The 24,577-nt window shown below is 37.7% G+C and overlaps 1 protein-coding gene and 1 non-coding gene across 3 annotated transcripts; one reads left to right on the top strand and one right to left on the bottom strand.

Moving 5' to 3' along the window:
* Asb12 (ankyrin repeat and SOCS box containing 12) lies at positions 1-6,444 on the bottom strand. Of its 2 annotated transcripts, none has more exons than XM_026412349.1 (3): positions 6,277-6,444; positions 697-1,546; positions 1-271 (listed from the first exon to the last, which is right to left on the bottom strand). In XM_026412349.1, exons 2-3 carry the CDS (start codon positions 1,520-1,522, stop codon positions 138-140), a joined length of 960 nt encoding a protein of 319 aa, XP_026268134.1. In that variant the 5' UTR covers positions 1,523-1,546; positions 6,277-6,444; the 3' UTR covers positions 1-137. The 2 variants fall into 2 exon arrangements, with proteins under 2 accessions (XP_026268134.1, XP_026268133.1); XM_026412348.2 differs by lacking the exon at positions 6,277-6,444 and adding an exon at positions 6,129-6,258.
* Positions 6,445-8,279: 1,835 nt separating this feature from the next.
* On the top strand, positions 8,280-8,385 carry LOC113199417 (U6 spliceosomal RNA). The gene has a single exon (XR_003302957.1). It is a non-coding gene; the product is annotated as a U6 spliceosomal RNA (small nuclear RNA).
* The last annotated feature ends 16,192 nt before the right edge of the window (positions 8,386-24,577 follow it).

A 24,577-nucleotide genomic window follows, 5' to 3' on the forward strand; every position in this document is an offset into this window, starting at 1 on the left:
GACTTTTTGCTGAGGATTTAATCATGGAGGATAATATGGGAGGACAGCTCCAGTTGAGTGGGTTGTTGTGCCCTACAGCTACCTGGGTCCTTAGGTGGTTTTTGGAGGCATCATGAGTTCCTGGAAACATTGCAAGATCATGTTTGGTGTTTGAGGTAGCTAATCAACACGGGGGGAATTTCCAGCTGGTCGATGGCTTGTGGCTGGCAGGTCTGGCGCAGGGCTCTGCGGATAACTAAACGGGCCTGGGATAGGAGTGACCGTGGAGTGGCTACAGCAAGGAGAAACAGGACATGAGAAGCAATTCTCAGTGTAATTCTTCTGGCCAAGCTACATCTCCCTTCCTTGGCTGTTCGAGTTTTAACATCTTCTCCCTTATAAGAAATGTCCCCTTTCCCACCCCCTAATATATGGTATCAGTGGAAATGCACTGAGGCCTAGAGGCCCTGCTCAGGGTCAGAAAAAAGCCATTGCAGAGCCATAACCAGAAATGTAGCATGAGGTTCCCCCCACCATTTCATCTTAGTGACCCTTTCCATAACATTGAATCAGTAACCTCTTCTCCATTGGGCCCTAGGAAAAGGAGGAAAATGGAGTTTTTTTCCAGTTCATCCCAGAGGACTGGTTTGAAGAGTGATTTGGGGCCCTGGGACTACAAGCTAGGAGGTCTATGGGAATGGCCTGCTCACTACTCACCTCGGGCCTGTATCAGCAATGTAACACCTTTATCATCATGAGAGGTCTGGTCCGGAGGGAGAGATGGAAGGTAGACATTAGCACCAAAATCAATTAACAGCTGGATATACTCTGGCGCACAATTATGGTGAAAGCAGATATCAAGGAGGGTGCGGGGTCGTGGAACACGAGCTAGTAGGCCCTTGTCAGTGCAGTTGTAATCAGGATCTGCCCCATAGAGCAAAAGCAGGCGGAAACAGTCCAGGTGTCCATAGACTGCAGCCAAATAGAGAGGGCCAGAACATGAAGCTATATTTGATGCCCACACTGGTAGCTTAGCCTTGACATTGGGCTCTGCACCATGGCCTAGGAGCTCTTGCAGGATGGCAATAGCACCATCACGGGCAGCTGTGAGCACAGGAGAACAATTGTTGTAGATGCTACCTCCAGGACATGCACCAGCTTCTAAAAGCACACGCACACAGTCCAGATGGCCATGACTGACGGCAGTGAAAAGTGGTGTCTGTGCCTTGACGTCCAAACTGTCAACATCAGCGCCATGTGCCAGGAGGACCTGCACACAGCTCAAGTGTCCATAAGAAGCAGCTAAGCGCAAGGGTGTTCCAGGAACACCCCAGCCACTCCTGCTGTTGATGAAACGTTTGTAACGCTCCTGGCGTAGAAGCTGATCCAAGGTATGGGAGTCGTTGTCATACACTGCTTGATTGAGAGCCTGTTTTTCCCCGGTGTTTGTGTCCTCCTCCTCTTTTTCGGGCTGCAGGAGGGAGAAGATCTTGGTGATATCCATGAGGTTCATTTTGGCTGATTGTAACAGGACTACTTTCATTATGAGGAGGAAGACATGCCAGATCTGTGGGTAAAAAAGCGGGGAGAAACTGAGGGTACTTATGAAAAACTGGGAATGTCAATCTCCACTCTAACCTCGTGCTCCCTGTCTTTTATGGTCAGTGTCTCCTGTTTCTCACTCCTACTGCTATTGTCTTATTTTAGGCCCCAGGAATAGTTTTCAAAACAGGTCAGGGCATTTCAGAGCTTGGTTCCTTTGCATATAATTTTTCTGACTGCCCCTCAAACTCCTACTTCTGGGAAGCCTTTCCTGACCTCTTCCTACTCAGGGATTCCAAAAGATAACAACTGGACTCCACCTGTGAATTTGTATACCACACTTTCACTCACTTGTGCTCTATTAATGTATAAGCTCCAGGGCGAGGACCCTGTGTCCATCTTTTATTCCTCCACTCCCAGTAGGGCCTATGTAATGGCTGAGAATTTGGTAGATGCATCTTCCTCAGATCAGAATATGTGGATTAATGAAGTTAGTTATCTGCAGAGCCCTGCGCCAGACTTGGCAGTTGCTAGGCCAATACAGCAGTGCTTTGTTGTGTCATTCCTGAGCTTTCTAACATCAGTCTCGTGAAGCAGACCCTCAGCTCCGCCTTTTGACCTTTTAGACGAAGTTCATTTTCTTCACAACTACTCATACCTGACCAAATCTCCCTCTCCCAAGATTTCTGTAACTTCCTCTCAGACTCAGGTCCCATGCTTCCCAAGTAGAGATGCCCAGAAAATGAAGGTCGAATGATATTTACTGATTAAATAAATGAAGGGGTGGCATTACAATAAACACACTTCAAGTAAAATAAAGGAAAGAAATGGCAGTTGAAGTTTCCAGATCAGGTTCTCTCTGATACATCTAGTTTATTTCCCAGAACCACTGCAATCAAGGAGTCCCTTTGATTGCCAACACTTCCTCAGAACACACTGCATCTCCATCTTTCTGACTAAAGCCTTTACCTATCCTTTCTGCCAAATCCAGCCTGGAGCCTTGACACAACCCTCAACTCTTCTCCCCTTATAGTCCTCAGGCCCCCAAGTTCACTCATGACCCAATGATGGACTCATTTTAACCCCTGATTTACCAGTCCTATTCCTAATTCTCCAAATTCATGTTTACTCACCTCAGTTTGTAATGTCATCAGGGTGAGCTGGTAGATTTTTCAGAGCTCAAATCTCCCTACTCTCCCATACCCCGCAGCCGGGGTCTCAGGGCCTCACATCTCCTTTTATTCACTGTCCACTCCACCCCTCTTTGTTAACTGGGGACCTCAAGTACCCACCTCATAGAAAGAAAATTGTGAGGTGGGTGGGTGGGGTCACTCTCAACTTTAGGCCCCTCCCCACCTGGCTGTATCAACTCCATATATAGTCTGATTATTCATTCTCTGGGTACAATGGGAATAAGACTGTGTTCAGGTGGAATTAGGCTTGTAGCTTAGAATCCCTGGTTCCTAATGTGTAAACTTTGGCAAGTCTCTTCGCTTCTTTGTGTATCATTTTCCTTATCTATAGGATAGTAACAATAGTACATAATTCCTGGAGCTTTTAGAATAAAGAGAACTGCCCATATATTAGATCTTCAAAAGTGACCTTCTTTTCTCTGCACCTTCAATCTCCTTTCTCTGACTTCTCTCCCTCATCTATCTTAGGAAACAAACCTCCAAAACTTCTATAGATCTTTGACTTCTGTAGCTACCTTTCTCTACATTTCTCCCTTCTTTACAGATAAGTAGTATCCAGTTATTTACTGACTACTTTCCTACTCCCTATTCCCTTCTCTATTCTCTGCAGTCTGGCTCTACCTACATTGATCACATATGGAGAAAGCTATTTAAAAGGCCATCTGTATGGCTAAATTCAATGCATGTTTCTCAGATCTTTCTGACATTTTCTGGGACTTCTGTTCTACTGACCACTTCTTCCCACCAACTCAACCCACATTTTTCTGGCTAGCACCCTCTCATTCTGCCTTCCATCACCTGATTTCCAGTCCCCAGAGCTTTAGCGCTTATCTTTACAATGATGATTTAAACCCATCACTCCAATCCACTCCCCACTCCCACCCTGAAACTCTTCATCTCCAGGAATGAATCCACAGAATTTCAAAGGCACTTCAAGTTCAGAAGTATACCACCACCACCACCACCACCACCACCACCACCACCACCAAACTTAATCCACATGTCAGTTCCTCACCATGTACCCAATCAACAAAATATATAACCCCAAAACCCATCCAAGTTTTCTTACCTCTTTGCCCCACTCACATTCAATCCCATTCAGTCTTTTGGATTTTACCTCCTATAGACCTCTATCCATCCATCCCATATCCATCTTCAGTGGGAGGCTTTATCTAGGCCCCTACCATCTTTTGTCACAATAGTTACTATAGTCTTCTAGGTAGTTTCCATTTTTCTCAACATTGTGGCTAACACGATAATTTAAAAATGCAAATCTGGCCTGTACCAATCCTCTGTTTTAAATCCCTTAATGATGCCCACTCTCTTTTAGGGCATAGCCCAAAAGACTTGGCCACACTCATAGATCTTGGCCAAACTCTTCAGCCTCACTTCTTACTACTCTTCTATTTATAATCTGGAATCCAGTGATAAGGGAAGAAAAAGATGGTTCTCCATATACAATGTGCTTCTTTCTGCCACATGCATTTTCTTCTGCTGAGTTACTTCCTACTGAGTGTGTTCTTATAGCACTGTATCAGTCATTATATTGTATTGTAATTGCTGTATAGGTCTGTTTTGTTCCAAGGGTACATGGGGAACCATATGGGATAGTGGAAACCTCTGCTTTCCTGCTTCTATCACAGCTCTACCACTTAGTAACTGTGTGATCTAGGGCAGATCATTTACTCTAGATGTTCCCATTTCTTCATCTCTTAAGGGAGGATAACAGTACCTTTTTGAAGTGTTGTTAGAATTGAATAAGTTAATACAAAATAATTGCTTAGAATAGTATCTGAACATAGTTTTCAATCACTGTTTTTACTATGGTGATGATTTTTACTTAGGTCTTCAGTTTCTATGGCTATGTCTCTCTACTTAATGTTCTTCCTCAGAATTGTAATAGACCTTGTAGGCAATTTAATTTTATTTCTTCAATTGAGAGATGGAAAAATCAAGGTTCAGAGGGGAGCAGGGACATTCACAAGGTCACACAGCTGTTACTGTTGTCTCATTTAAAAAAAATCCAGAACACACCTATAATCTTGTGCTGTTCAACGCTATTTTATGGGGTGGGATAGGTAATATTATCCCTGTTTTCTGGGTGGTTAGAAACTATGGCTAGAGAAGGAAAGAGATTTCCTAGGTAACTTATATTAAGGCAATACCAGAGCCAGAAATATAATTCAGGTCTTCCTGCTTCCCAACCTGTTCTTTATATTGCAATATGAAATGCAAATAAGACTCCTCCTCCTTCTTCAAGCAAAGTTGCATTGCAGTTCCCAGTATCCTCAGATTTTGAGTGTCATGTTGAATTCCAGAGACTTTGGTACTGGAAGTTTCCTTTATGAATTGTTTCTTCTGATAACCAGTTGGGAATCCCTTTTTTATTATTTTATTTTAGGGATTTGGGTCTGGGGAGATGAAAAGAGCAGGGTACAGTGGAAGAAATGATGATGCATTCACCTAGAATGTAACATGAGTCCACAGCAGAGCCCATATAATGAACTCCTAGAGGGAAATCAAACTAGCTGCCTTTATAATGGCACTTGCATAACTATCTGCATTAGATGTAGACAGCTAATATTGCCTGACTTCACCCTGTTCTGGTTTATTAATCAAAGAGTTATAATGTGCCTACTGTATACAAGGAGTCCCTTGCTAAACCCAAAAGTGTAGGAGTTTTGAACCTTTTTTGTTAAATTGGCCCAGGTGAAGTCTGTCGACTCCTTTAACTACGTTTTTTGTGAATAAAAATAAAATATATAGGGTTAAAGGAAATCAAATGCATTAAAATGCTGCCATAAAATATTTTAAAAACTGCATGACATAGTAATTGATGTTATTTATTAACACATTAAATAATGAGATCTAATAATTTCTAAGCGGCAATGTGCATAAATGACATTTCAAGATCTCTGCCACACTGTAATATGATATAAAATGTCTGTGATTTCTTCTGGTGACCAAGTTACAGGAACCGGTAATACTACAGCCATTTACTGCCTATATTTGTCCTTGAAAGAAATGGTAAATTTCAGTTGGAGGTTACTGTGTTAGGAGGCAAAAGGTAATTGTTTGCCCTTTCAAGTCGCTGAACCCTTTGTATTTTATCTAAGGCCCTCTCAGGATCTGTGAATCCATGTAAAAACTCTTACAGGAGAGAGTTTTATTTCTGTAGGACCTAGCACACTTCTCCAAGCATTGGTAGACTATTTTTAAGTTTTACCTTCCTCCACCCACCCTGATAAGCTCTGTTCTTATGCCTTTAAGCCCACTAAACTGCACAGACCCACATACATACAGACTTTCAAACACCATACAAGGACAAAAACCTTCACCCTCTCTGTAGTATGTAACAGAAAATGCCCATATGAAAGTAGGTCCATGTAGACACAAGAGCCTGAGCAGACACACCTTCTTGGGACAGACAAGGCAGAAAGCTGTCATGGTATTCTTCCTCCCTTATGAAGGCTTTTGCCTACAGACCTCCTAAGCACTCCCAGGTCCCAGACTCTAGAAATGGCAGGCTCACAGACATGGGTCTTAGGTTGTGGGTACTCACAAGACTTCGGCCTGAGGCCACACTGAACTGTGTTGCTTCCTCTGTGCCTCTTCGATATACTTGGGCCCTGGTGGACCCTGCATGGGGAGCCCCTACTGCCCTGGGCTAGAGCAGAAGGGGCCCTCTGTTTCCACTGTTAACACCCTGGCAGAAAGGTTAGTAGTTGGTCCCAAGGCTGACTTGCTTCAAGGGGCTAATTTTAGGTTACCCTCCACCCCGCCTCCTGAGGACGTGTTATCTTACCAGTGCCTTTCTGGGAGTGATCCCAGCTAGAGGGGGTGGCCAGCCACAGGGAAATCCTGGAAGAACTGACAGATAGACAGGTGCTTGGGAAGGTTGGGGCTTCTGTTCACAACATGTCCTCACATACTCTCCTGCACCACTCATATTGGCACAGAGGTGAGTTCTATGAGCTATGGGAGTTCCCAGCTTTTCAACAAGAGGCCTGAGAAGGCCCAGCCTCACTTAGTACACCAACCTCTGTGCTGAGCCTCTTTAACTTTTCCTCCAAAGTTAATCTCTTTGCATATCCTTTTCCCCTTCTTTAAGGCCTAGTAACATACTGCCCTCCATTCTTCCCCAGTTCCCTGGAGTGAGAAGGACAGCATGTAGTGGAAGCTTTCATACTGATGTAAGAATTTTTTACAAAGTCTGGGGGTCCATTTTCAGAATATATTAGGTAGACTTAATTGGATCCCAATTTAGCCATTTTAATTATAGCCCATCCCTTTGCCAGCCTCAATTTAAAAATTAGCCAATTGCATAGATTATAGCCCCAAACTCCTCCAACAGGGGTGAAGGACTGCGCTACCTTAGTGATATCAATGGGAGGACTGCCCGGTCAGATGCACTTGCTAATCAGGTTCCAGTTGCAAGACTTTCTGGCAGAAGTAAAAGTTTCCCTTGCCCACACACTTTTGAACAGGGTTTTATTTTTTGCAGCACCTCAGAATTTTTAACAATTTTGGCAGCTGCCATGAGGCTCCATATATTGCCTAGGGGTTGTGGGGAATTCTCCTCCTCAGAGGAAAAGAATCCCACTGTTTCGTTGTGGTTGCCTCAGAACAGAGGCCACCCTGAGGCCCACAAAGCACCCCAAATCTGAAGTGGATCAGATGTGGATAGGCAATTCAGGGAGAGGACCCAGTCAATTACTGCATTGATTCGGTAACATTGGGCATGGAACAAGGTAGGAAAATCTATTCTTGAACTTGGAAGAGAAGAACTCCCTTGGTTGTCAGGACATCCCAGAAATTATATGAGTGTGACTAAGATTTGAGTGCAAAAAACACTAAAAAGAAGCAGTTGAGACTGTATACAGAAACACAAGATCACACCCAAGAAAATGCGGTGGGGGGTATGTAAGAAACAGCTAGTGAGATTGAGCATATAGGGGTCCAGAATATACAAGAAACTTGCAATAAAGTGGGGGTGGGTAGGTTGAGTACAAACGATACATTTTAATTATATGAACATACAAGAAAAAAATGGGGAATAAAAAATTTAGGCCTATGGACAGGGAAGAACAACCAACAGTACCCGTACGTACAAATCTTTTTTTTGTTCCTTTGAGCCCTTTTCATATCTGGGTCATACTGTGAAAATATGTGATAGGCTCTATTTTATTTTTATTTTTTATATACTGGGGATTGAAGCCAGGGGTGCTTAACCACTGAGCCACATCCCCAGCCATTTTTAATATATTTCATTTTGAGACAGGGTCTTGCTAAGTTGCTTAGGGACTCGCTAAGTTGCTGAGGCTGGTTTAGACTCACGTCCTCCTGCCTCAGCCTCCTGAGACTATAAGATAACAGGTGTGTACCACAGCAACCGACAAAGCTCTATTTTAATCTATGTATTGTATGTCGTGTCTATATGTGTGTTTGTGTCTATGTCATGTACATGGTATCAAAATTGGCTTATAGATAAAAGAGTACTCATAAATTTAATGAATGGATCTAAATGCCTTTCAGTTCATGTGACTTAAATAAAACTTCAACAAAGTGCTTGATTTGGCAGCACATATACTAAAATTAGAATGATACAGAGAAGTTTAGCATAGCCTCTGCACAAGGATGACCCACAATTCATGAAATGTTCCATAAAAAAAAGAAAAAAAGAAAAAAACTTTTAAAAAGGGGTCAATTTAAATTGGTAAGTATAAAGATGCATTTGAAATTACTCACCCCCATGTTTTTCTAGGTGACCAGGTTACTGAAAGTTTGTATTTTGCCCTGATACCAATTCAATGGCAGGGACATGCATTTGAGATAGAGGAAAAGGGATTTTTGCTTTGCTGGTGGGAGAGGGGCACAGGAGATCCTGTCCCAGAGGCTGTGATTCTGCCAATCAGGGACAACAAAGGATTTTTAAAGAAGCTATTAAAAGGCTTCCTTACAAGTGTTCCCTGTGAGGGGACTGTGATTCCCTTGTTAATTTGGGAAATGGATATTTCTTAGATCATCTGGCACTATCCCTTAAATTATAATTGCTTGGTGAGTGTGTACTCAGAGACAGATTAATTCAGGCTAGCATGAGGAAAAGGTGTTCCTGTTCCCTGCCCCTAGGTTAGGAAGGAGTATATGGAGAAGAGGAAAAGAAAACCATGTCCATTTAAAAATAAGTCTCAGCTTTGCTGCAGCAGCTCAGGAGACTGAATAAGAGGATTGTAAGTTCAAAGCCAGCTTCAGCAATTTAGTGAGGCCCCTAAGCAACTCAGTGAGACCCTGTCTCTAAATAAAATATAAAAGAAGGGCTGGGGTTGTGGCTCACTGGTTAAGTGCCCCTGGCTTCAATCCCCAGTAAAAAAACAAACCAACCAACAAACAAAAAACCCCAACTCAGTGGCACAGCAGCAATAGCTATATTCAAAGCATGAGGTAGACCACTGTTACAGCCAGCCCGTTACTGTGTCAGTTTCTATAAAATGTTTAAAGTAGTTTTTCTTTGGCAGGAATAACTGACTTAAAGTGTTAACTATACTTTTTTGATACTTTGGTTTTCATGGGTAACCTAAATTAGAAATGGGTAAAATAGTTTTAACATAAATGGGATTAATTTTCTTAAATGTGTGTGTTAGAGGAGGCATCTGATTAATTTGCAAAGTTAAAATTCTAAAACATCAATTAAATATAAATTCAAGTACTCTTGACTTCTTGAATTCCATAAGGTAACATATACTTGGGTCTATTAAATGTGTTTTTATAAATTGGCAATTTAAAAAAAAGAGGTTTAAGATTGCTTATTTATGGGTCTTAACCTAAAAGCACAGTTACTAAGAGTTAATATTCTATCAGGTGTAATTCTATATGTGTACAAAAAGTTTCATCTGTGTTTTTATTAAAGTACTGTAAAGAGTAAAGTATCTCATTAAAAAGGAGTAAAGGTATGTTTAAATTAGAGAAGATGGAATTCCTGTGTTGCAAGTGGGGAAACTGGTGGAAGGCTTTTCCTCTTGGGTATACTAGTTTGGGGACTTATGGCTTCTGGATAAAGGCATTGATCACATCCTGAATAGACATTAAAAAGTGTTGGGGCTAATTGTTGGAATCTATATTGTACAAGTGTTGGAAGGACACCAAGGCTATTGGCTTGGCCCATGACTTTTGAATTAGCTGTATGCTTTTGGTTCTTGAATCTGAATTTTTCTATAGCTGTCATTGGGTCCATCCTCACTTTCATTTTCTCACCCCTCTATGGCAAAGGAATTGATTAGAATGTTTAACCTCACAGGATGGCCTTTACTTGAGATGTAATCCCTGTAATTTGGGAGGTTGAGGCAGGATAATAGCAAATTCCAGGCCAGACTAGGCAATTTAGCAAGACAGTCTCAAAATTAAAAAAAAAGTTAAAAAGGACTGGGGATGTACTCAGTGGTAAAGCATGCCACAGTTCAATTTCTAATACAAACAAAACAATATAGGAAAAATAGGCATGGAAAAAATTTTAATTCACATATGCAAAAAATGCCATAACTAAAAGGTACCCTGGATGCCTATGGTTATTTTGTATTCATGTCAATCTCCCAAAGGAGTTCAGATGTATTTCAGGGTTCTGTGTTTCTAAATCCCATCAAAACAATTATAACATGAATTTTCCTGCAAATGGATTGTACTCTATACAGAGCACTGACCCCAAGACATGAAACAGGAATATCAGTTTGAGCCAGTAGCCTATAGCTGTTCATTATCAGAGACCTTATGCAAGGTTGATTAGCCATCAATAAATAAGTACTTCTATTTCCCTTTATAATTAATCACCAAGGAAAATTCCAGTCAAGAAAAAATAAAATCTACCAAGGGTGTAGGAGATGTAGAGGGGCTTAAGCAATCAGGACACGATGACAAGTGAGGTGGTTACAGGCAGAGCCAGAACAAAGGATAATGGAAAGAGTCTTCTGATGAGGTCAACTTTCTGCTTGACGAAAGTGCTCATAGACACAAGTGGGGGACCCAGTCAGACACTTCCATACTCATGCTCCTAAGTGGAGAATCCAGTAGAAAAACTAAAACAGATGCATGGATAGAGGGGGCACCAATCAATAATAGTGAGGAGAAAGTTGACAGAGGAGGAGATAAGGAAAGTAGGAAATTCCAGAGATCTTAAAAAGCAACAGGCCAAAACTCCCTATCAGATTCCCAATTCTGGGGCCACTTCTCTTCATAGAAGTCTATTCTCTGTATCTCTATCACCTTTGCAATAAACCTACTTCTTCTTGTTATCTCTGTGTCCTGATCTTCAATTCTTTTCTGAACAGAGACAATGAACCTAGCACACCTAGATAATAACAAGGGGACCAGAAATTTGATGGGATAAAGCTCTAGTTGCTCTGCTTCCCATGCTTATTCAGTTTTAGAATCTGCACATTGAAAGCAAAGTCCTACATTTCTGAGATATTTGATGGCTTTGACTTGACGCTCTATACAAGAAGCAGCACATATCATTCCTTGCTGGGCAACTAATTTAGTCCTTCTTTCTGCTAATCTCAGATCTTCATCTACAATGTATCCCAGAGGTCTAATTTTATCTTCTGCTTATGTTTTGGGCCTCAGAGAATATGGTCATAGCCTTCTTAGGGCTCTGAATCAACTTATCCTATCCTCCATGTCATTGTTTCTCAGGGAAAACAGCTACTTCAAGTATTTCAAGCTTGTATCTGTCTAGTCTACCACACTCATGAGATGATTGGTCATGCAGACTTTTTGAATATTGATGGTGTCCAGAAGCTCACAGGAGGCCTGATGGCTCCTTTCAAATGTGTTGGTGTCCCAGATTGATCGAAGACTCTGAAAAACAGGAATATCAGTTTGAGCCAGTGGCCTATAGCTGTTCATTATCAGAGACCTTATGCAAGGTTGATTAGCCATCAATAAATAAGCTGTTGTAGTACTACAGTTGACAGAATAAGATATTATTCTTGAAAAAATAATTTGCAAGATTGCAGTGTGTTTTTGAGATAATTATAGATGCAAGTGAGATTGTAAAACTAATAGGAATCCCATGACACTTTACCACTCTTGCAGTGCTACAGTATGATATTATAAGTTTGATATTGGCTTAGATATAATCCACACATTTTATTCAGATCTTCCTAGGTTAACTTGTACTTATTTGTGGGTATGAATGTGTGCACATACTTATTTATTCCTACATATTTTATCATGTGTAGTTTCTTATGTGTAAAATATGTATATAGGACAATATACAGATTAGTTCTATCCCAATAAGGATATATCATACTACATTTAATAGCCACATCCACTTCCTTCCTACTACTCCCACCTTGGTCCCTAATCTCTGTAAATGTCTAATTTATTCTCCATTTCTATTATTTTAAAATATATAAATGGAACCATCATAAATAAATTTCACATGTTTTGTCATTAGTTTTTTTAATTAGAGAATTATAATTATACACAGTATTTGGGTTCTTTTTGACACAATTATACATATAAGGATTTCATTCCACCTTTACCTCCCCTTTTCTCCTTCCTCTACTCAACTGACCTTATTTTATCTTCTTTGTTTTTGACTGGTACTTTCTACATATCCATAAACCTGAAATTTCCTTTGGTACATTTATATACATATATAACAGAATTTTTGTTAAATCATTCCATGTTTCTTCCGCTTTCTCTTCCTTCTTCCCTTTGCTTTTCCTCTTCCATTCCAATAGACTTCCCTGTATCTTTTTGATATCTAATCCTTTCCCCCACTACCTTCTTTTCCTTATTTTGCTCTAGCTTCCATATATGAGAGAAACTAGTTGAGTCTTGACTTTGGCTTATTTCACTTAGCATGATTTTCTCCTTTTCTATCCACTTGTGAGGAAATAACATAATTTCATTCTTCTTTATGCCTGAGTAAATATCCATTATGTGTATATACCACATTTTCTTGATCCATTCATCTGTTGACAGGCATCTGGGTTGATTCCATAATTTGGCTATTTTGAGTTTTGCTGCTATAAACATTGAAGTGGCTATATCACTACAGTATGCTGTTTTAGTTCTTTTGGATAAATACTGAGGAATAGATAGTTATAAGTAGCTTTTCACTCAACACCCTAGAGATTCATACAAGTTGTTATGTGTATCAAGTTTGGGTTTACTTTTTATTGCTGAGTGGGATTCATGGTATTTATGTAGCATGATTTGTTTCATTATTGATCCATTGAAGGACACCTGGATTGCATTTAATATTTGGCGATTATGAATAAAGCTGCTATAAATATCTGCTTATATATATTTTCAGTGTACTTATGTATCTTTCAGGCATTACTATCAGAGTAATTCACCCAATTTTACTCTCACATTTGAATATTGTTTTAGCTATTTGAGGGCCTGTGCTTTTTAATATAAATTTTAGAATAACCTTGGCTCTACCTAAAAATTTCTGAGAGGAATGGTTGCATTGTTTTCCCATAGAAGATGCATGATTTTATGTTTCCACCAATGATGTATGAAAAGAAGACCTGGAGTCAATCCCCTGTGGATACTCAATTTAGTTCTCTTTCCACAAATGTATAGTGTTTACCAATTTCATTGAAAATCTTTAATGAAGTGAAAGGAGATAGGTCAGAGAGATAATACATGGAAAAAAAAAAAGAAAATCCCAATTCCCTTCACATCCTAGTCAATACTTACTATTTTCCAAATTTTTGGTTATATTCATCTCTGTAGGTTTGAAGTAGTGTTTCAATGTGTTTTTATTTTCATTTCTCTAACTACTAATGATGGTGAGCATCTTTTCATGTACTTATTGGCTATGTGTGTGTGTGTGTATATATATATATATAATTATATATACTTAATATTGTATATATATATATATATCATGTTGTTTACTTTATATAATAATATATCAATATATATGATACATAGATATATATTTATGTAAATATGTTTATGTATTTAAGTATTTTAATAAATATAATTATATAAAAATATTTTTATATTTATAAATACATAATGTATATTATATATTTATAAATGCATATGTATAAATAAATGTAAATTAAATGTATATAAATATAAATTATATTTATATTGCATTTAAATATAAGTATCAAATTTACATTTATATTAAGTATAAAATCATGGTATATGTAAATATATAATATATTTATGCATGAATTTATAATTATATATTTATATATAAATATATTAATATATGTAAACATACTTATATATAAGTATTTATATATAAATATATATCATATATAAATGTATGACATGGTTATGATGTAAAATAAATACATTTATTTTATTTTTATTTATTAATGTTACATGCTGATAATTGAAACCAGTGCCTCACATATTATAGACAAGCACTCTACCACTGAACTACAGCCCCAGTCCTTAGTGTAGTTTTCATTTGCATTTTTCTGATTGCTACAGATGTTGAACATTTTATCACATATTTGTTGGCCATTTTTTCTGTTTGGTTCTTTTGCCCATTTATTTATTGGGGTGTTTGCTTTTTGGTATTAAGTTTTTTGAATTTTTTTGTATATTCTGATTATTAATCTTCTATTAGAAAAATATCTGGTCAAGACATTGTCTCATTCTGTAGGCTCTCTCTTCATTGCTCTTAATAGTTTCCTTCATTCTGAAGAAGTTTTTTACATTGATGGCATTCCACTTATTGATTCTTGGTTTTACTTCTTGCACTTTGAGGGTCTTGTTAAGGAATTTGGTGCCATATATGAAGGACTGCTGACCCTATGTTTTCTTCTAGCAATGTGTAAAGTTTCTGGTCTACTTCCTAAGGCTTTGATCTATTTTGATTTGAGTTTTGTGCAGGGTGAGAGATAGGGATCTAATTTCATTTTTCTGCATTTAGCTATCCAATTTTCCAGCACCATTTGTTAAAAAAGCCTGGCTTTTCTCCAAGATATATTTTTGGTACCTTTGTCAAATATCAGATGGATGTTGGTATGTGGATTTTCCTCTGTGTCTTTGATTCTGTTTCCTTGGTCTTCATGCCTATTTTGATATCAATACCATGCTGTTTTTGTTACTAAAGCTCTGTAGTATAATTTCAGATTAGGCATTGTGATGCATACTGCTTTTCTTTTCCTTTTTTTTTTGCTACACAAAAGTTTGTAAGTTTGATGTAGTCCCATTTGTCTCCTTTAACTTCTATTGTCCATGTGTTTTGTGTCACATCCAAGAAAATCATTGCCAAAATTCATGTCAAGGTTTTTCCTCCACATTTTCTTCTACTTTTATAGTTTGGGGTCTTATATTTAGATCTTTAATCCATTTTGAGTAAATTTTTACATATGTTTTAAGACAAAGTTTCTTTTGCATGTTGATAAATAGGTTTTCCAGCATCATATGTTGTAAAGACTATCATATCCCCCATGGAGTGGTCTTGGTACTCTCATTGAAGGTCATTTAATCATATTGTAAAAGTGTTCATTTCTGGGCTCTCTATTCTGTTTATATATCTATCTTTTTTTATTGGTTCTTCAAAACATTACAAATATCTTGACATATCATATTTCATACATTAGATTCAAGTGGGTTATGAACTCCCATTTTTACCCCGTATACAGATTGCAGAATCACATCGGTTACACATCCACATTTTTACATAATGCCATATTAGTAACTGTTGTATTCTGCTACCTTTCCTATCCTCTACTATCCCACCTCCCCACCCCTCCCATCTTCTCTCTCTACCCCATCTATTGTAATTCATTTCTCTCCTTGTTTTTTTCCCATTCCCCTCACAACCTTTTATATGTAATTTTGTATAACAATGAGGGTCTCCTTCCATTTCCATGCAATTTCCCTTTTCTCTCCATTTTCCTCCCACCTCATGTCACTGTTTAATGTTAATCTTTTCCTCCTGCTCTTCCTCCCTGTTCTGTTCTTAGTTGCTCTCTTTATATTAAAGAAGACATTTGGCATTTGTTTTCTAGGGATTGGCTAGCTTCACTTAGCATTATCTGCTCTAGTGCCATCCATTTCCCTGCAAATTCCATGATTTTGTCATTTTTTAGTGCTGCATAATACTCCATGGTGTATAAATGCCACATTTTTTTTATCCATTCATCTATTGAAGGGCATCTGGGTTGGTTCCACAGTCTAGCAATTGTGAATTGTGCTGCTATGAACATCCATGTGGCAGTATCCCTGTAGTATGCTTTTAAGGTCTTCAGAGAATAGTCCGAGAAGGGCAATAGCTGGGTCAAATGGGGGTTCCATTCCCAGCTTTCCCAGGAATCTCCATACTGCTTTCCAAATTGGCCACACCAGTTTGCAGTCCCACCAGCAATGTACAAGAGTACCCTTTTCCCCACATCCTCGCCAGCACTTGTTGTTGTTTGACTTCATAATGGCTGCCAATCTTACTGGAGTGAGATGGTATCTTAGGGTGGTTTTGATTTGCATTTCTCTGACTGCTAGAGATGGTGAGCATTTTTTCATGTACTTGTGATTGATTGTATGTCCTCCTCTGAGAAGTGTCTGTTCAGGTCCTTGGCCCATTTGTTGATTGGGTTATTTGTTATCTTATTGTCTAATTTTTTGAGTTCTTTGTATACTCTGGATATTAGGGCTCTATCTGAAGTGTGAGGAGTAAAAATTTGTTCCCAGGATGTAGGCTCCCTATTTACCTCTCTTATTGTTTCTCTTGCTGAGAAAAAACTTTTTAGTTTAAGTAAGTCCCATTTGTTGATTCTTGTTATTAACTCTTGTGCTATGGGTGTCCTATTAAGGAATTTGGAACCCGACCCCACAATATGTAGATCGGAGCCAACTTTTTCTTCTATCAGACGCAGAGTCTCTGATTTGATATCTAGCTCCTTGATCCATTTTGAGTTAACTTTTGTGCATGGCGAGAGGAGGGGATTCAGTTTCATTTTGTTGCATATGGATTTCCAGTTTTCCCAGCACCATTTGTTGAAGATGCTATCCTTCTTGCATTACATGCTTTTAGCCCCTTTATCAAATATAAGATAGTTGTAACTTTGTGGATTAGTCTCTGTGTCCTCTATTCTGTACCATTGGTCCACCCGCCTGTTTTGGTACCAGTACCATGCTGTTTTTGTTACTATTGCTCTGTAATATAGTTTGAAATCTAGTATCGCTACACCTCCTGATTCACACTTCCTGCTTAGAGTTGCTTTTGCTATTCTGGGTCTTTTATTTTTCCATATGAATTTCATGATTGCTTTATCTATTTTTACAAGAAATGCCCTTGGGATTTTGATTGGCATTGCATTAAACCTATAGAGAACTTTTGGTAATATCGCCATTTTGATGATGTTAGTTCTGCCTATCCATTGACAGGGTATATTTTTCCATCTTCTAAGATCTTCTTCTATTTCACTCTTTAGGGTTCTGTAGTTTTCATTGTATAAATCTTTCACCTCTTTTGTTAGGTTGATTCCCAAGTATTTTATTTTTTTTGAGGATATTGTGAATGGGGTGTTTTTCCTCATTTCCATTTCAGAAGTTTTGTCGCTGATATACAGGAATGCCTTTGATTTATGCATGTTGATTTTATATCCTGCCACTTTGCTAAATTCCCTTATTAGCTCTAGTAGTTTCTTTGTAGACCCTTTTGGGTCTTTTAGATATATTATCATATCTTCTGCATATAGTGATAATTTAAGTTCTTCTTTTCCTATTTTTATGCCTTTAATTTCTTTCGTCTTTCTAATTGCTCTGGCCAGTGTTTCGAGAACTATATTGAATAGAAGTGGTGATAGAGGGCATCCCTGTCTTGTTCCAGATTTTAAAGGGAATGCCTTCAATTTTTCTCCATTCAGAATGATGCTAGCCTGAGGCTTAGCATAGATAGCTTTTACAATGTCGAGGTAAGTTCCTGTTATCCCTAGTTTTTCTAATGTTTTGAACATAAAGGGATACTGTACTTTATGGAAAGCTTTTTCTGCATCTATCGAGATGATCATATGGTTCTTATCTTTAAGTCTATTGATGTGGTGAATAACATTTATTGATTTCCGGATATTGAACCATCCTTGCATCCCAGGGATGAATCCTACTTGATCATGGTGCACAATTTTTTTGATGTGCCTTTGTATCCGATTCGCCAGAATTTTATTGAGGATTTTTGCATCTAGGTTCATCAGAGATATTGGTCTGTAGTTTTCTTTCTTTGAGGTGTCTTTGTCTGGTTTCGGAATCAGGGTGATGTTGGCCTCATAGAATGAATTTGGAAGAGCTCCCTCTTTTTCTATTTCCTGAAATAACTTGAAAAGTATTGGTATTAATTCTTCTTTAAAGGTTTTGTAAAACTCTGCTGTATATCCATCCGGTCCTGGGCTTTTCTTGGTTGGTAGTCCTTTGATTGCTTGTTCTATTTCATCCATTGATATTGGTCTGTACAAATTGTGTGTATCCTCCTGACTCAGTGTGGGTAAATCATATGTATTAAGAAATTTATAGATGTCTTCACTATATATCTATCTTTATGTAAGCATCATTCTATTTTAATTAACACAGCTAAAGCTCTGTCTAGAACTTTTCACACCAGTTTGAATAGAAGTAATAAGAACTAACATCCTTGATTGCTCCTGACCTTACATGAAAAGCTTTCCATCTTTTGCCAGTATGAAGTTGTGTTCTTTGCCCATTTTATAATTGGGTTGTCATTTTGTTGTTGAGTTTAGTAGTTCTCCATATATTTGGGATAGTAAATATTTATTAGATAAAATATTTGCTAATATTTTCCTTCATTTTGTGGGCTGTCACTTAATAATGAGCTTTGATACATAAAGGTGTTTAAATTCAATTACATTTAATTTTTCAATTTATTCTCTTGTCTTTTGTGCTTATGATTTTTGTGTCACATCTAAAACTACATTGTTAAGCCCAAGGACAAGACAATTTATACCTATGTTTCTTTCTAAGTATTTTATGGTTTGTGTCTTGTATTTTAGGTTGTTGATGTGCTTCAAAATGTTTTTTTTTTTCAAATTGTTTTGTATACGGTTTAAGGTAAGAAAGAACCTAACATTTTCAAAAAAACAAATTGGCCACACATGTGGGTTTTTTTTTTTTTTTTATTTTGTTCTTCTTCGTTATACATGACAGATTTCTGTTTTGGACTCTCAATTTTATTCCACTGGTTTATGTATATCTTTATGTGAGAAATCATGGTTTTGATTACTATAATTTTGTAATAAGCTTTGAAGTATAGAAGTGCAAGTCCAACAACTTTATGTTTCGTTTTTTAAGATTGTTTTAATTATTGGAAAACTTTTAGATTTCATATAAATATGAAGACAGGATTTCAATTTCTGCCAAGAAAAGGCTGATTTTGGCAGGGATTTCAGTGAATCTGTAGATTTCTGTTGTTTTAGATATGAAGTTTGCTCTAAAAGCCCATGTGTGAAACAAAATAAGAATTTTCAGAGATAAAAAAATCATTAAATTATAAGAATTGTAACCTAATCACTGGGTTAATCTACTGATACATTAATCAATTGGGTGGTAACTCTAGTCAGTTAGGGTACAGCTGGAGAAAGTAGGTAACTGGGGGCATAACTTTGGGGTTTATGTTTTGTCCCTGGTGAGCAGAGCTCTCTCTCTCTCTGCTTCCTTGTTATAGTGTCTTGAACTGCTCTCCTCTGCCCTGCTCTTCTGCCAAGATATTCTGCTTTACCTCAGGCTTAGAGCTATGGAACCAGCCAACCATACACTGAACCTCTGAAACCATGAATCAAAATAAACTATTCCTCCTCTAAATGGTTATTGTCAAGTATTTTGGTCACAGCAAGGGAAAGTTAACTAAAGCAATTGCTTTCAGTAGTAATAGTATCTTAACAATTTTAAATCTTCCTTGGGCTGGGGATGTGGCTCAAGTGGTAGCGTGCTCGCCTGGCATGCATGCGGCCCGGGTTCGATCCTCAGCACCACATATAAACAAAGATGTTGTGTCTACCGAAAACTAAAAAATAAATATTAAAAAATTCTCTCTCTCTCTCTCTCTCTCTCTAAAAAAATATTAAATCTTCCTACTCATGAAAAAGAGGTTTCTCCCCATTTATTTGTAACTTTATTTTTTTTCATCATTTTTATAGTTTTTATAGTTGTATAAGTCTTTCACTTGCTTGCATAAATTTATTCCCAGGTATTTTATCATTTTTCATATTGTTCATTGTTATCTTATAGGATTTTACCTTTGCTGAATTTGTTGGTTCTAACAGGTTTTTTTTTTTTTGTCGTGTGTGTGTGTGTGTGTGTGTGTGTGTATCTGTGTGTGTGTGTGAGTGTATGGGGTGTCTGTAGAGCATTCTGCAGATAAGATTATGTTGTCTGTTAGCAGAGATAATTTTAGTTCTTCCTTTCCAATTTGGATTTCTTTAATTTCATTTTATTGTCTAATTTCTATGTCTACATCTTCCATTACAATGTTGAATAGCAGTGGTGAAAGGGAGCATCTTGTTTTGCTCTTGGTCATAGAAAATTTTCATAAATGTCTGTTATTATGTTTTGAAAGTTCCCTTCTACTTCTAGTTTTTAATCATGAAATGATGTTGCATTTTGTCAAAAGACTTTCTGTATTAGTTGAGATTTGTTTTTTTCCCATTCATTTTGTTAGTATTATGTAATATAACAATTTTACAATGAATCATTTGGATAAATTCTATTTGATATTTGTGTAGAAAACCTTTAAGCTTAGTTTTCTGGTATTTTGTTTAGAATTTTTTCATATATATTCATGAAGTATATATACTGTCATTTCAAGTATATATACTGTCATTTTAAGATTTATTTCAGTATAAACACTGGCTTTGTAGAATGAGTTAGAAACTAAGTGTTTGCTCCTCTTCTGTTTTGGGGGACAGCTTGAAAATGATTGGTTTTAATTCTGGTCTGTTAAAAACTACCAGTGAAGCCATCTGGTCCTGGGTTTTCTTCATTAGGAGATTTTTAATTATTGACTCAATGTCTTTGCATATAGGACCATTGATTCTATCTTTCCTTGAGTCAGTTTAGATAACTTGTGTATTTCTAGAAATTTGTCCATTTTATTCTAGGTTTTCAAATTTTTTGGCATAATTTTTTCATACTGTTTATTTAAAATCCTTTGCAGTGCTATAATATTGGTGCCAGTGTCACCACTTTCATTTCTGTTTTATTTCCAGTTTCTTTTCATTTGTAAGTCTATTTTAAAAAGCTTGTCAATTTTGTCGATCTTTTCAAAGAACCAAAAGTTGGTTTTATTGATTTTCTGTATTGTTTTTCTATCTTGTATTTTATTCATCTCTGATTTAATCTTTATCATTTCTTCTTGCTATTTTTGTATTAATTTTTCTTTTTTTTCTAATTCCTTAAGGAAGAAATTTAAGTTATTTATTTTGGTAATAAACCTATACCTAAACATTTTCTTTTTTAGAGGTATTAATATAAATGATTTTTAATTTCAGCAGTTTATATTTGATATATCGAAAGCAAATTTTTTAATATTAATCTTCTATTCTGCAAACTCCACATAACGATTATCATAGGAAACAGGTTTTTAAAAATATTTTCAGAATTTTCTACATAGAAAACTATATCATCTTTGTTTAAAGACAATTTCACATTTCCTTTGTAAGTTTATGTAACTTCTACTTTCTTTTTTATTGCATTAGCTAACTCTTCTAATACAATGTTGAATAGGTATAGTAAGAGTAAACATACTTGCTTTTCTCATAATCTTAGCAGGGAATATTCTATTTTCTCACCATTAAGTATTGAGTTAATTGTAGATTTTTTTTGATGAAGACATGAATTGGTGTTAATATACTTTGTATACAACCAGAGATATGAAAAATTGTGCTCTATATGTGTAAAAAGAATTGCAATGCATTCTGCTGTCATATATAAATAAAAAAAACCTAGATGGATGGATAAAGAAACCATGGTCTATATACACAATGGTATATTACTCAGCATTAAAGTAGAATAAAATTACAGCATTTGCAGCTAAATGGATGGAGTTGGAGAATATCATGCTCAGTGAAGTAAACCAATCTGAACAACGAAAAGCTGAATGTTCTCTTGGATAAGTGGATGCTGATCTATAATGCGGGGGGCGGATGGAAAAAATGAAGGAACACTGATTGGACAAAGGTGAGGGAAGGGTGGGGAGGGGGCATGGGGCAGGAAAGATGGTGGAATGAGATGGACATCATTACCCTAGGTACATGCATGACTGCACATATGGTACGACACTACATCATGTACAACCAGAGAAATGAAAAGTTGTGCTGCAAATGTGTACAATGAATCAAAATGCATTCTGCTGACATATATACCTAATTAAAATAAATTAATTAATAAAAAATGGATGAAGCAATACAAAACAAACCCAAAATATAAAAATTCCAAAATCCTAACTCTTAAAAGACAAGGCAAGGAAAATAATTACATTGGAAAATGCTGGGCTGGGGTTGTGGCTCAGCGGTAGAGTGCTCGACTAGCACATGCAAGACCCTGGGTTTGATCTTCAGCACCACATAAAAATAAGTGAAATAAAGGTATTGTGTCTAACTACATCTAAAAATTAAATATTTTAAAAAGTGCTAAAAATGAGAAAAATAAACCAGAGTGTATATTGTATCTATGTCCCTGAACCAATCTGCACATCAAATAGCCATACATGCACATGTGTGTGCATGTGTACACACAAACTCACACAAGAGGAAAAAAAGAAAAATTTTCTTAATGAAAAATGATGGAATCATCTCCACCAAAGTGGTCAAAATATTTGATGAGAGGGGATAGTTATTGTTTATACCTGATTGTCGGTATTTCCATTATTTCTTGAGCTATGTACTGAGAGCAAGAGTAAGGGCTGGGGCTGGGGTCATGGCTCAGTGGTAGAGCACTTTCCTAGCATGTGTGAGGCACTGGGTTCAATCCTCAGCACCACATAAAAATAAATAAAATACAGGTCCACTGACAACCAAAAGAAAAAAAAAAGAGTAAGGGATGGGGTTTGGGGGGGTTGTTAACTCCTTCTTTTTGTTGCTGTCTGAACTTGTTTTTGTTGCTGCCAGTTGATGTGGCCTAAGCCTGAAGCTGGTTGAAATAATTTTCAGCTTCCCTTTTTAACAGTATGAGAGAGGATGGAGTGGAATGTCAGTTGGAATTTTGTCTGCACAGAGCAAAAAAAGAGCAAGTCAGTGCACTCCCAGGGCAGAGCTGTAGTAGAGTTCTGAGTGCAGTTCTGGTGGGTAAGACTTTGGTCTTATCGGGCCTCCAGGGCTTTGTTGAGTAATATGTGCTCTGGAGTGATTATATCAACACATCCCTAAGGATTAGGAGTTTCTGATCTCTATCAGGGTTCTGGATCTCAGGAGCCTCCCAAGAATTCTACTTGTGGGGCAGGGAAGCCAATCCTCCACACACTTTGCTGCCTAGGAACACAGCCTTTCTAGACTTAGTCCCTAAGTGTATGCACACTCACCTGTTCAAATCCCAACCTGCTTCACCTGTTCACAGCAGCTATCAGACTCAAAGGAGAAGTGAAATGGGCTCCCCTTTGCTTTTCTGACTTGAATACCCTGGGTATAATCTTCTCAGTTTCTGTGCTCTTGTTCTACATCCTAGGCCATAAGGCAGGCACTTACTAGGACAATGTGGCAGTGCTTGCTATGATTTCCTAGCTCCACGTCAGCAGCTCTAGCGTGACCACTTTAAGATGGCTCCCACTTTAATTCTCCAAAGCTAGTTGGGCCACACAGAGCACTTTTCAAGCATTAGTGCACAGGGCAGCCTCTGGATTGGCTAAATTCAGTCCTCTTTACTGGTCTCAGGTTTTTCCATACCAAATCTGTCTTTCCCTCTCTGTTCTCTCTCCCTCTGTGGTGAACCAGCACTGCTACAGCTGCTGATGCTCCTGCGACCAGCTCAGCTCCAAAGTACTCTTTCTTATTTCTGAGTCTCTGAGACACTGACTATCCAATATTGAATTTAATGAAGTCCCTTTCACCCACCTCACAGTACTTCTGCTGCCTGAATTCCAAGCCGTGGAGCAACTTGGAATGCAGCCTTTCTCAAGCCCTCCATCTTTTTTGTGGGAAAGGGTACCAGGGATTGGACTCATGGGCAGGTGGCCACTGAGCCACATTCCCAGCCCTATTTTGTATTTTATTTAGAGACAAGGTCTCGCTTAGTTGCTTAACACCTTACTTTTGCGAAGGCTGGCTTTGAACATGCAATCCTCCTGTCTCAGCCTCCTGAGCTGTTGGGATTACAGGCGTGTGCCACTGTTCAGGCTGGACCCCTCCATCTTGAATCTCCAAATGAACCTGACCTGTCTTAAAGTTAACTGATTCTTTTCTCTTTCTATTAGATTCTGATTTTATACCTTTTTTTTTTTGGTATTGGGGATTGAACCCAGGAATGCTTAACTACTAAGCTATATCCACAGACCTTTTTATATTTTATTTTGAGCTAGGGTCTCACTGAATTGCTGAGGCTCACTAAGTTGCTGAGGCTGGCTTTGAGTCATGAACCTCCTGTTTCTGTTTCCCAAGCCTCTGGGATTACAAGCATGTGCCACCACCCCTGGCCAGATTCTGATATGATAACTGTGTAGGAGTTTCAAAGCAGTTATTTCATTTTTTAGCCCAAAAGTTTTCTTTATTTCTTTTTTTTACAGAATTCTTTCTCTTCATTATTTTTAAATTTTGGTCACATATTATTTTCCTGAATTTCTTTAGCTCTTTAAACAGTTGTATTAAAGATTCTGTCTCATACATTTGATCCTTTTTCTCTTAGATGATTTCCAGAGATTTATTTTTTCCCTTTCTATGGGTTGTATTCTT

This window comes from Urocitellus parryii, chromosome X (genome assembly GCF_045843805.1).
Source record: "Urocitellus parryii isolate mUroPar1 chromosome X, mUroPar1.hap1, whole genome shotgun sequence".
NCBI lineage: Eukaryota > Metazoa > Chordata > Mammalia > Rodentia > Sciuridae > Urocitellus > Urocitellus parryii.

Bases quoted from the DNA above. Each gene is read 5' to 3' on its own strand.
- Asb12 (XM_026412348.2), bottom strand. From the start codon at position 6,161: ATGACAGCTTTCTGCCTTGTCTGTCCCAAGAAG. The intron at 1,547-6,128 runs GTGTGTCTGCTC...TTTTACCCACAG, and splicing joins GCCTTGTCTGTCCCAAGAAG to ATCTGGCATGTCTTCCTCCT. The intron at 272-696 runs GTGAGTAGTGAG...TCCTTGCTGTAG, and splicing joins ATTGCTGATACAGGCCCGAG to CCACTCCACGGTCACTCCTA.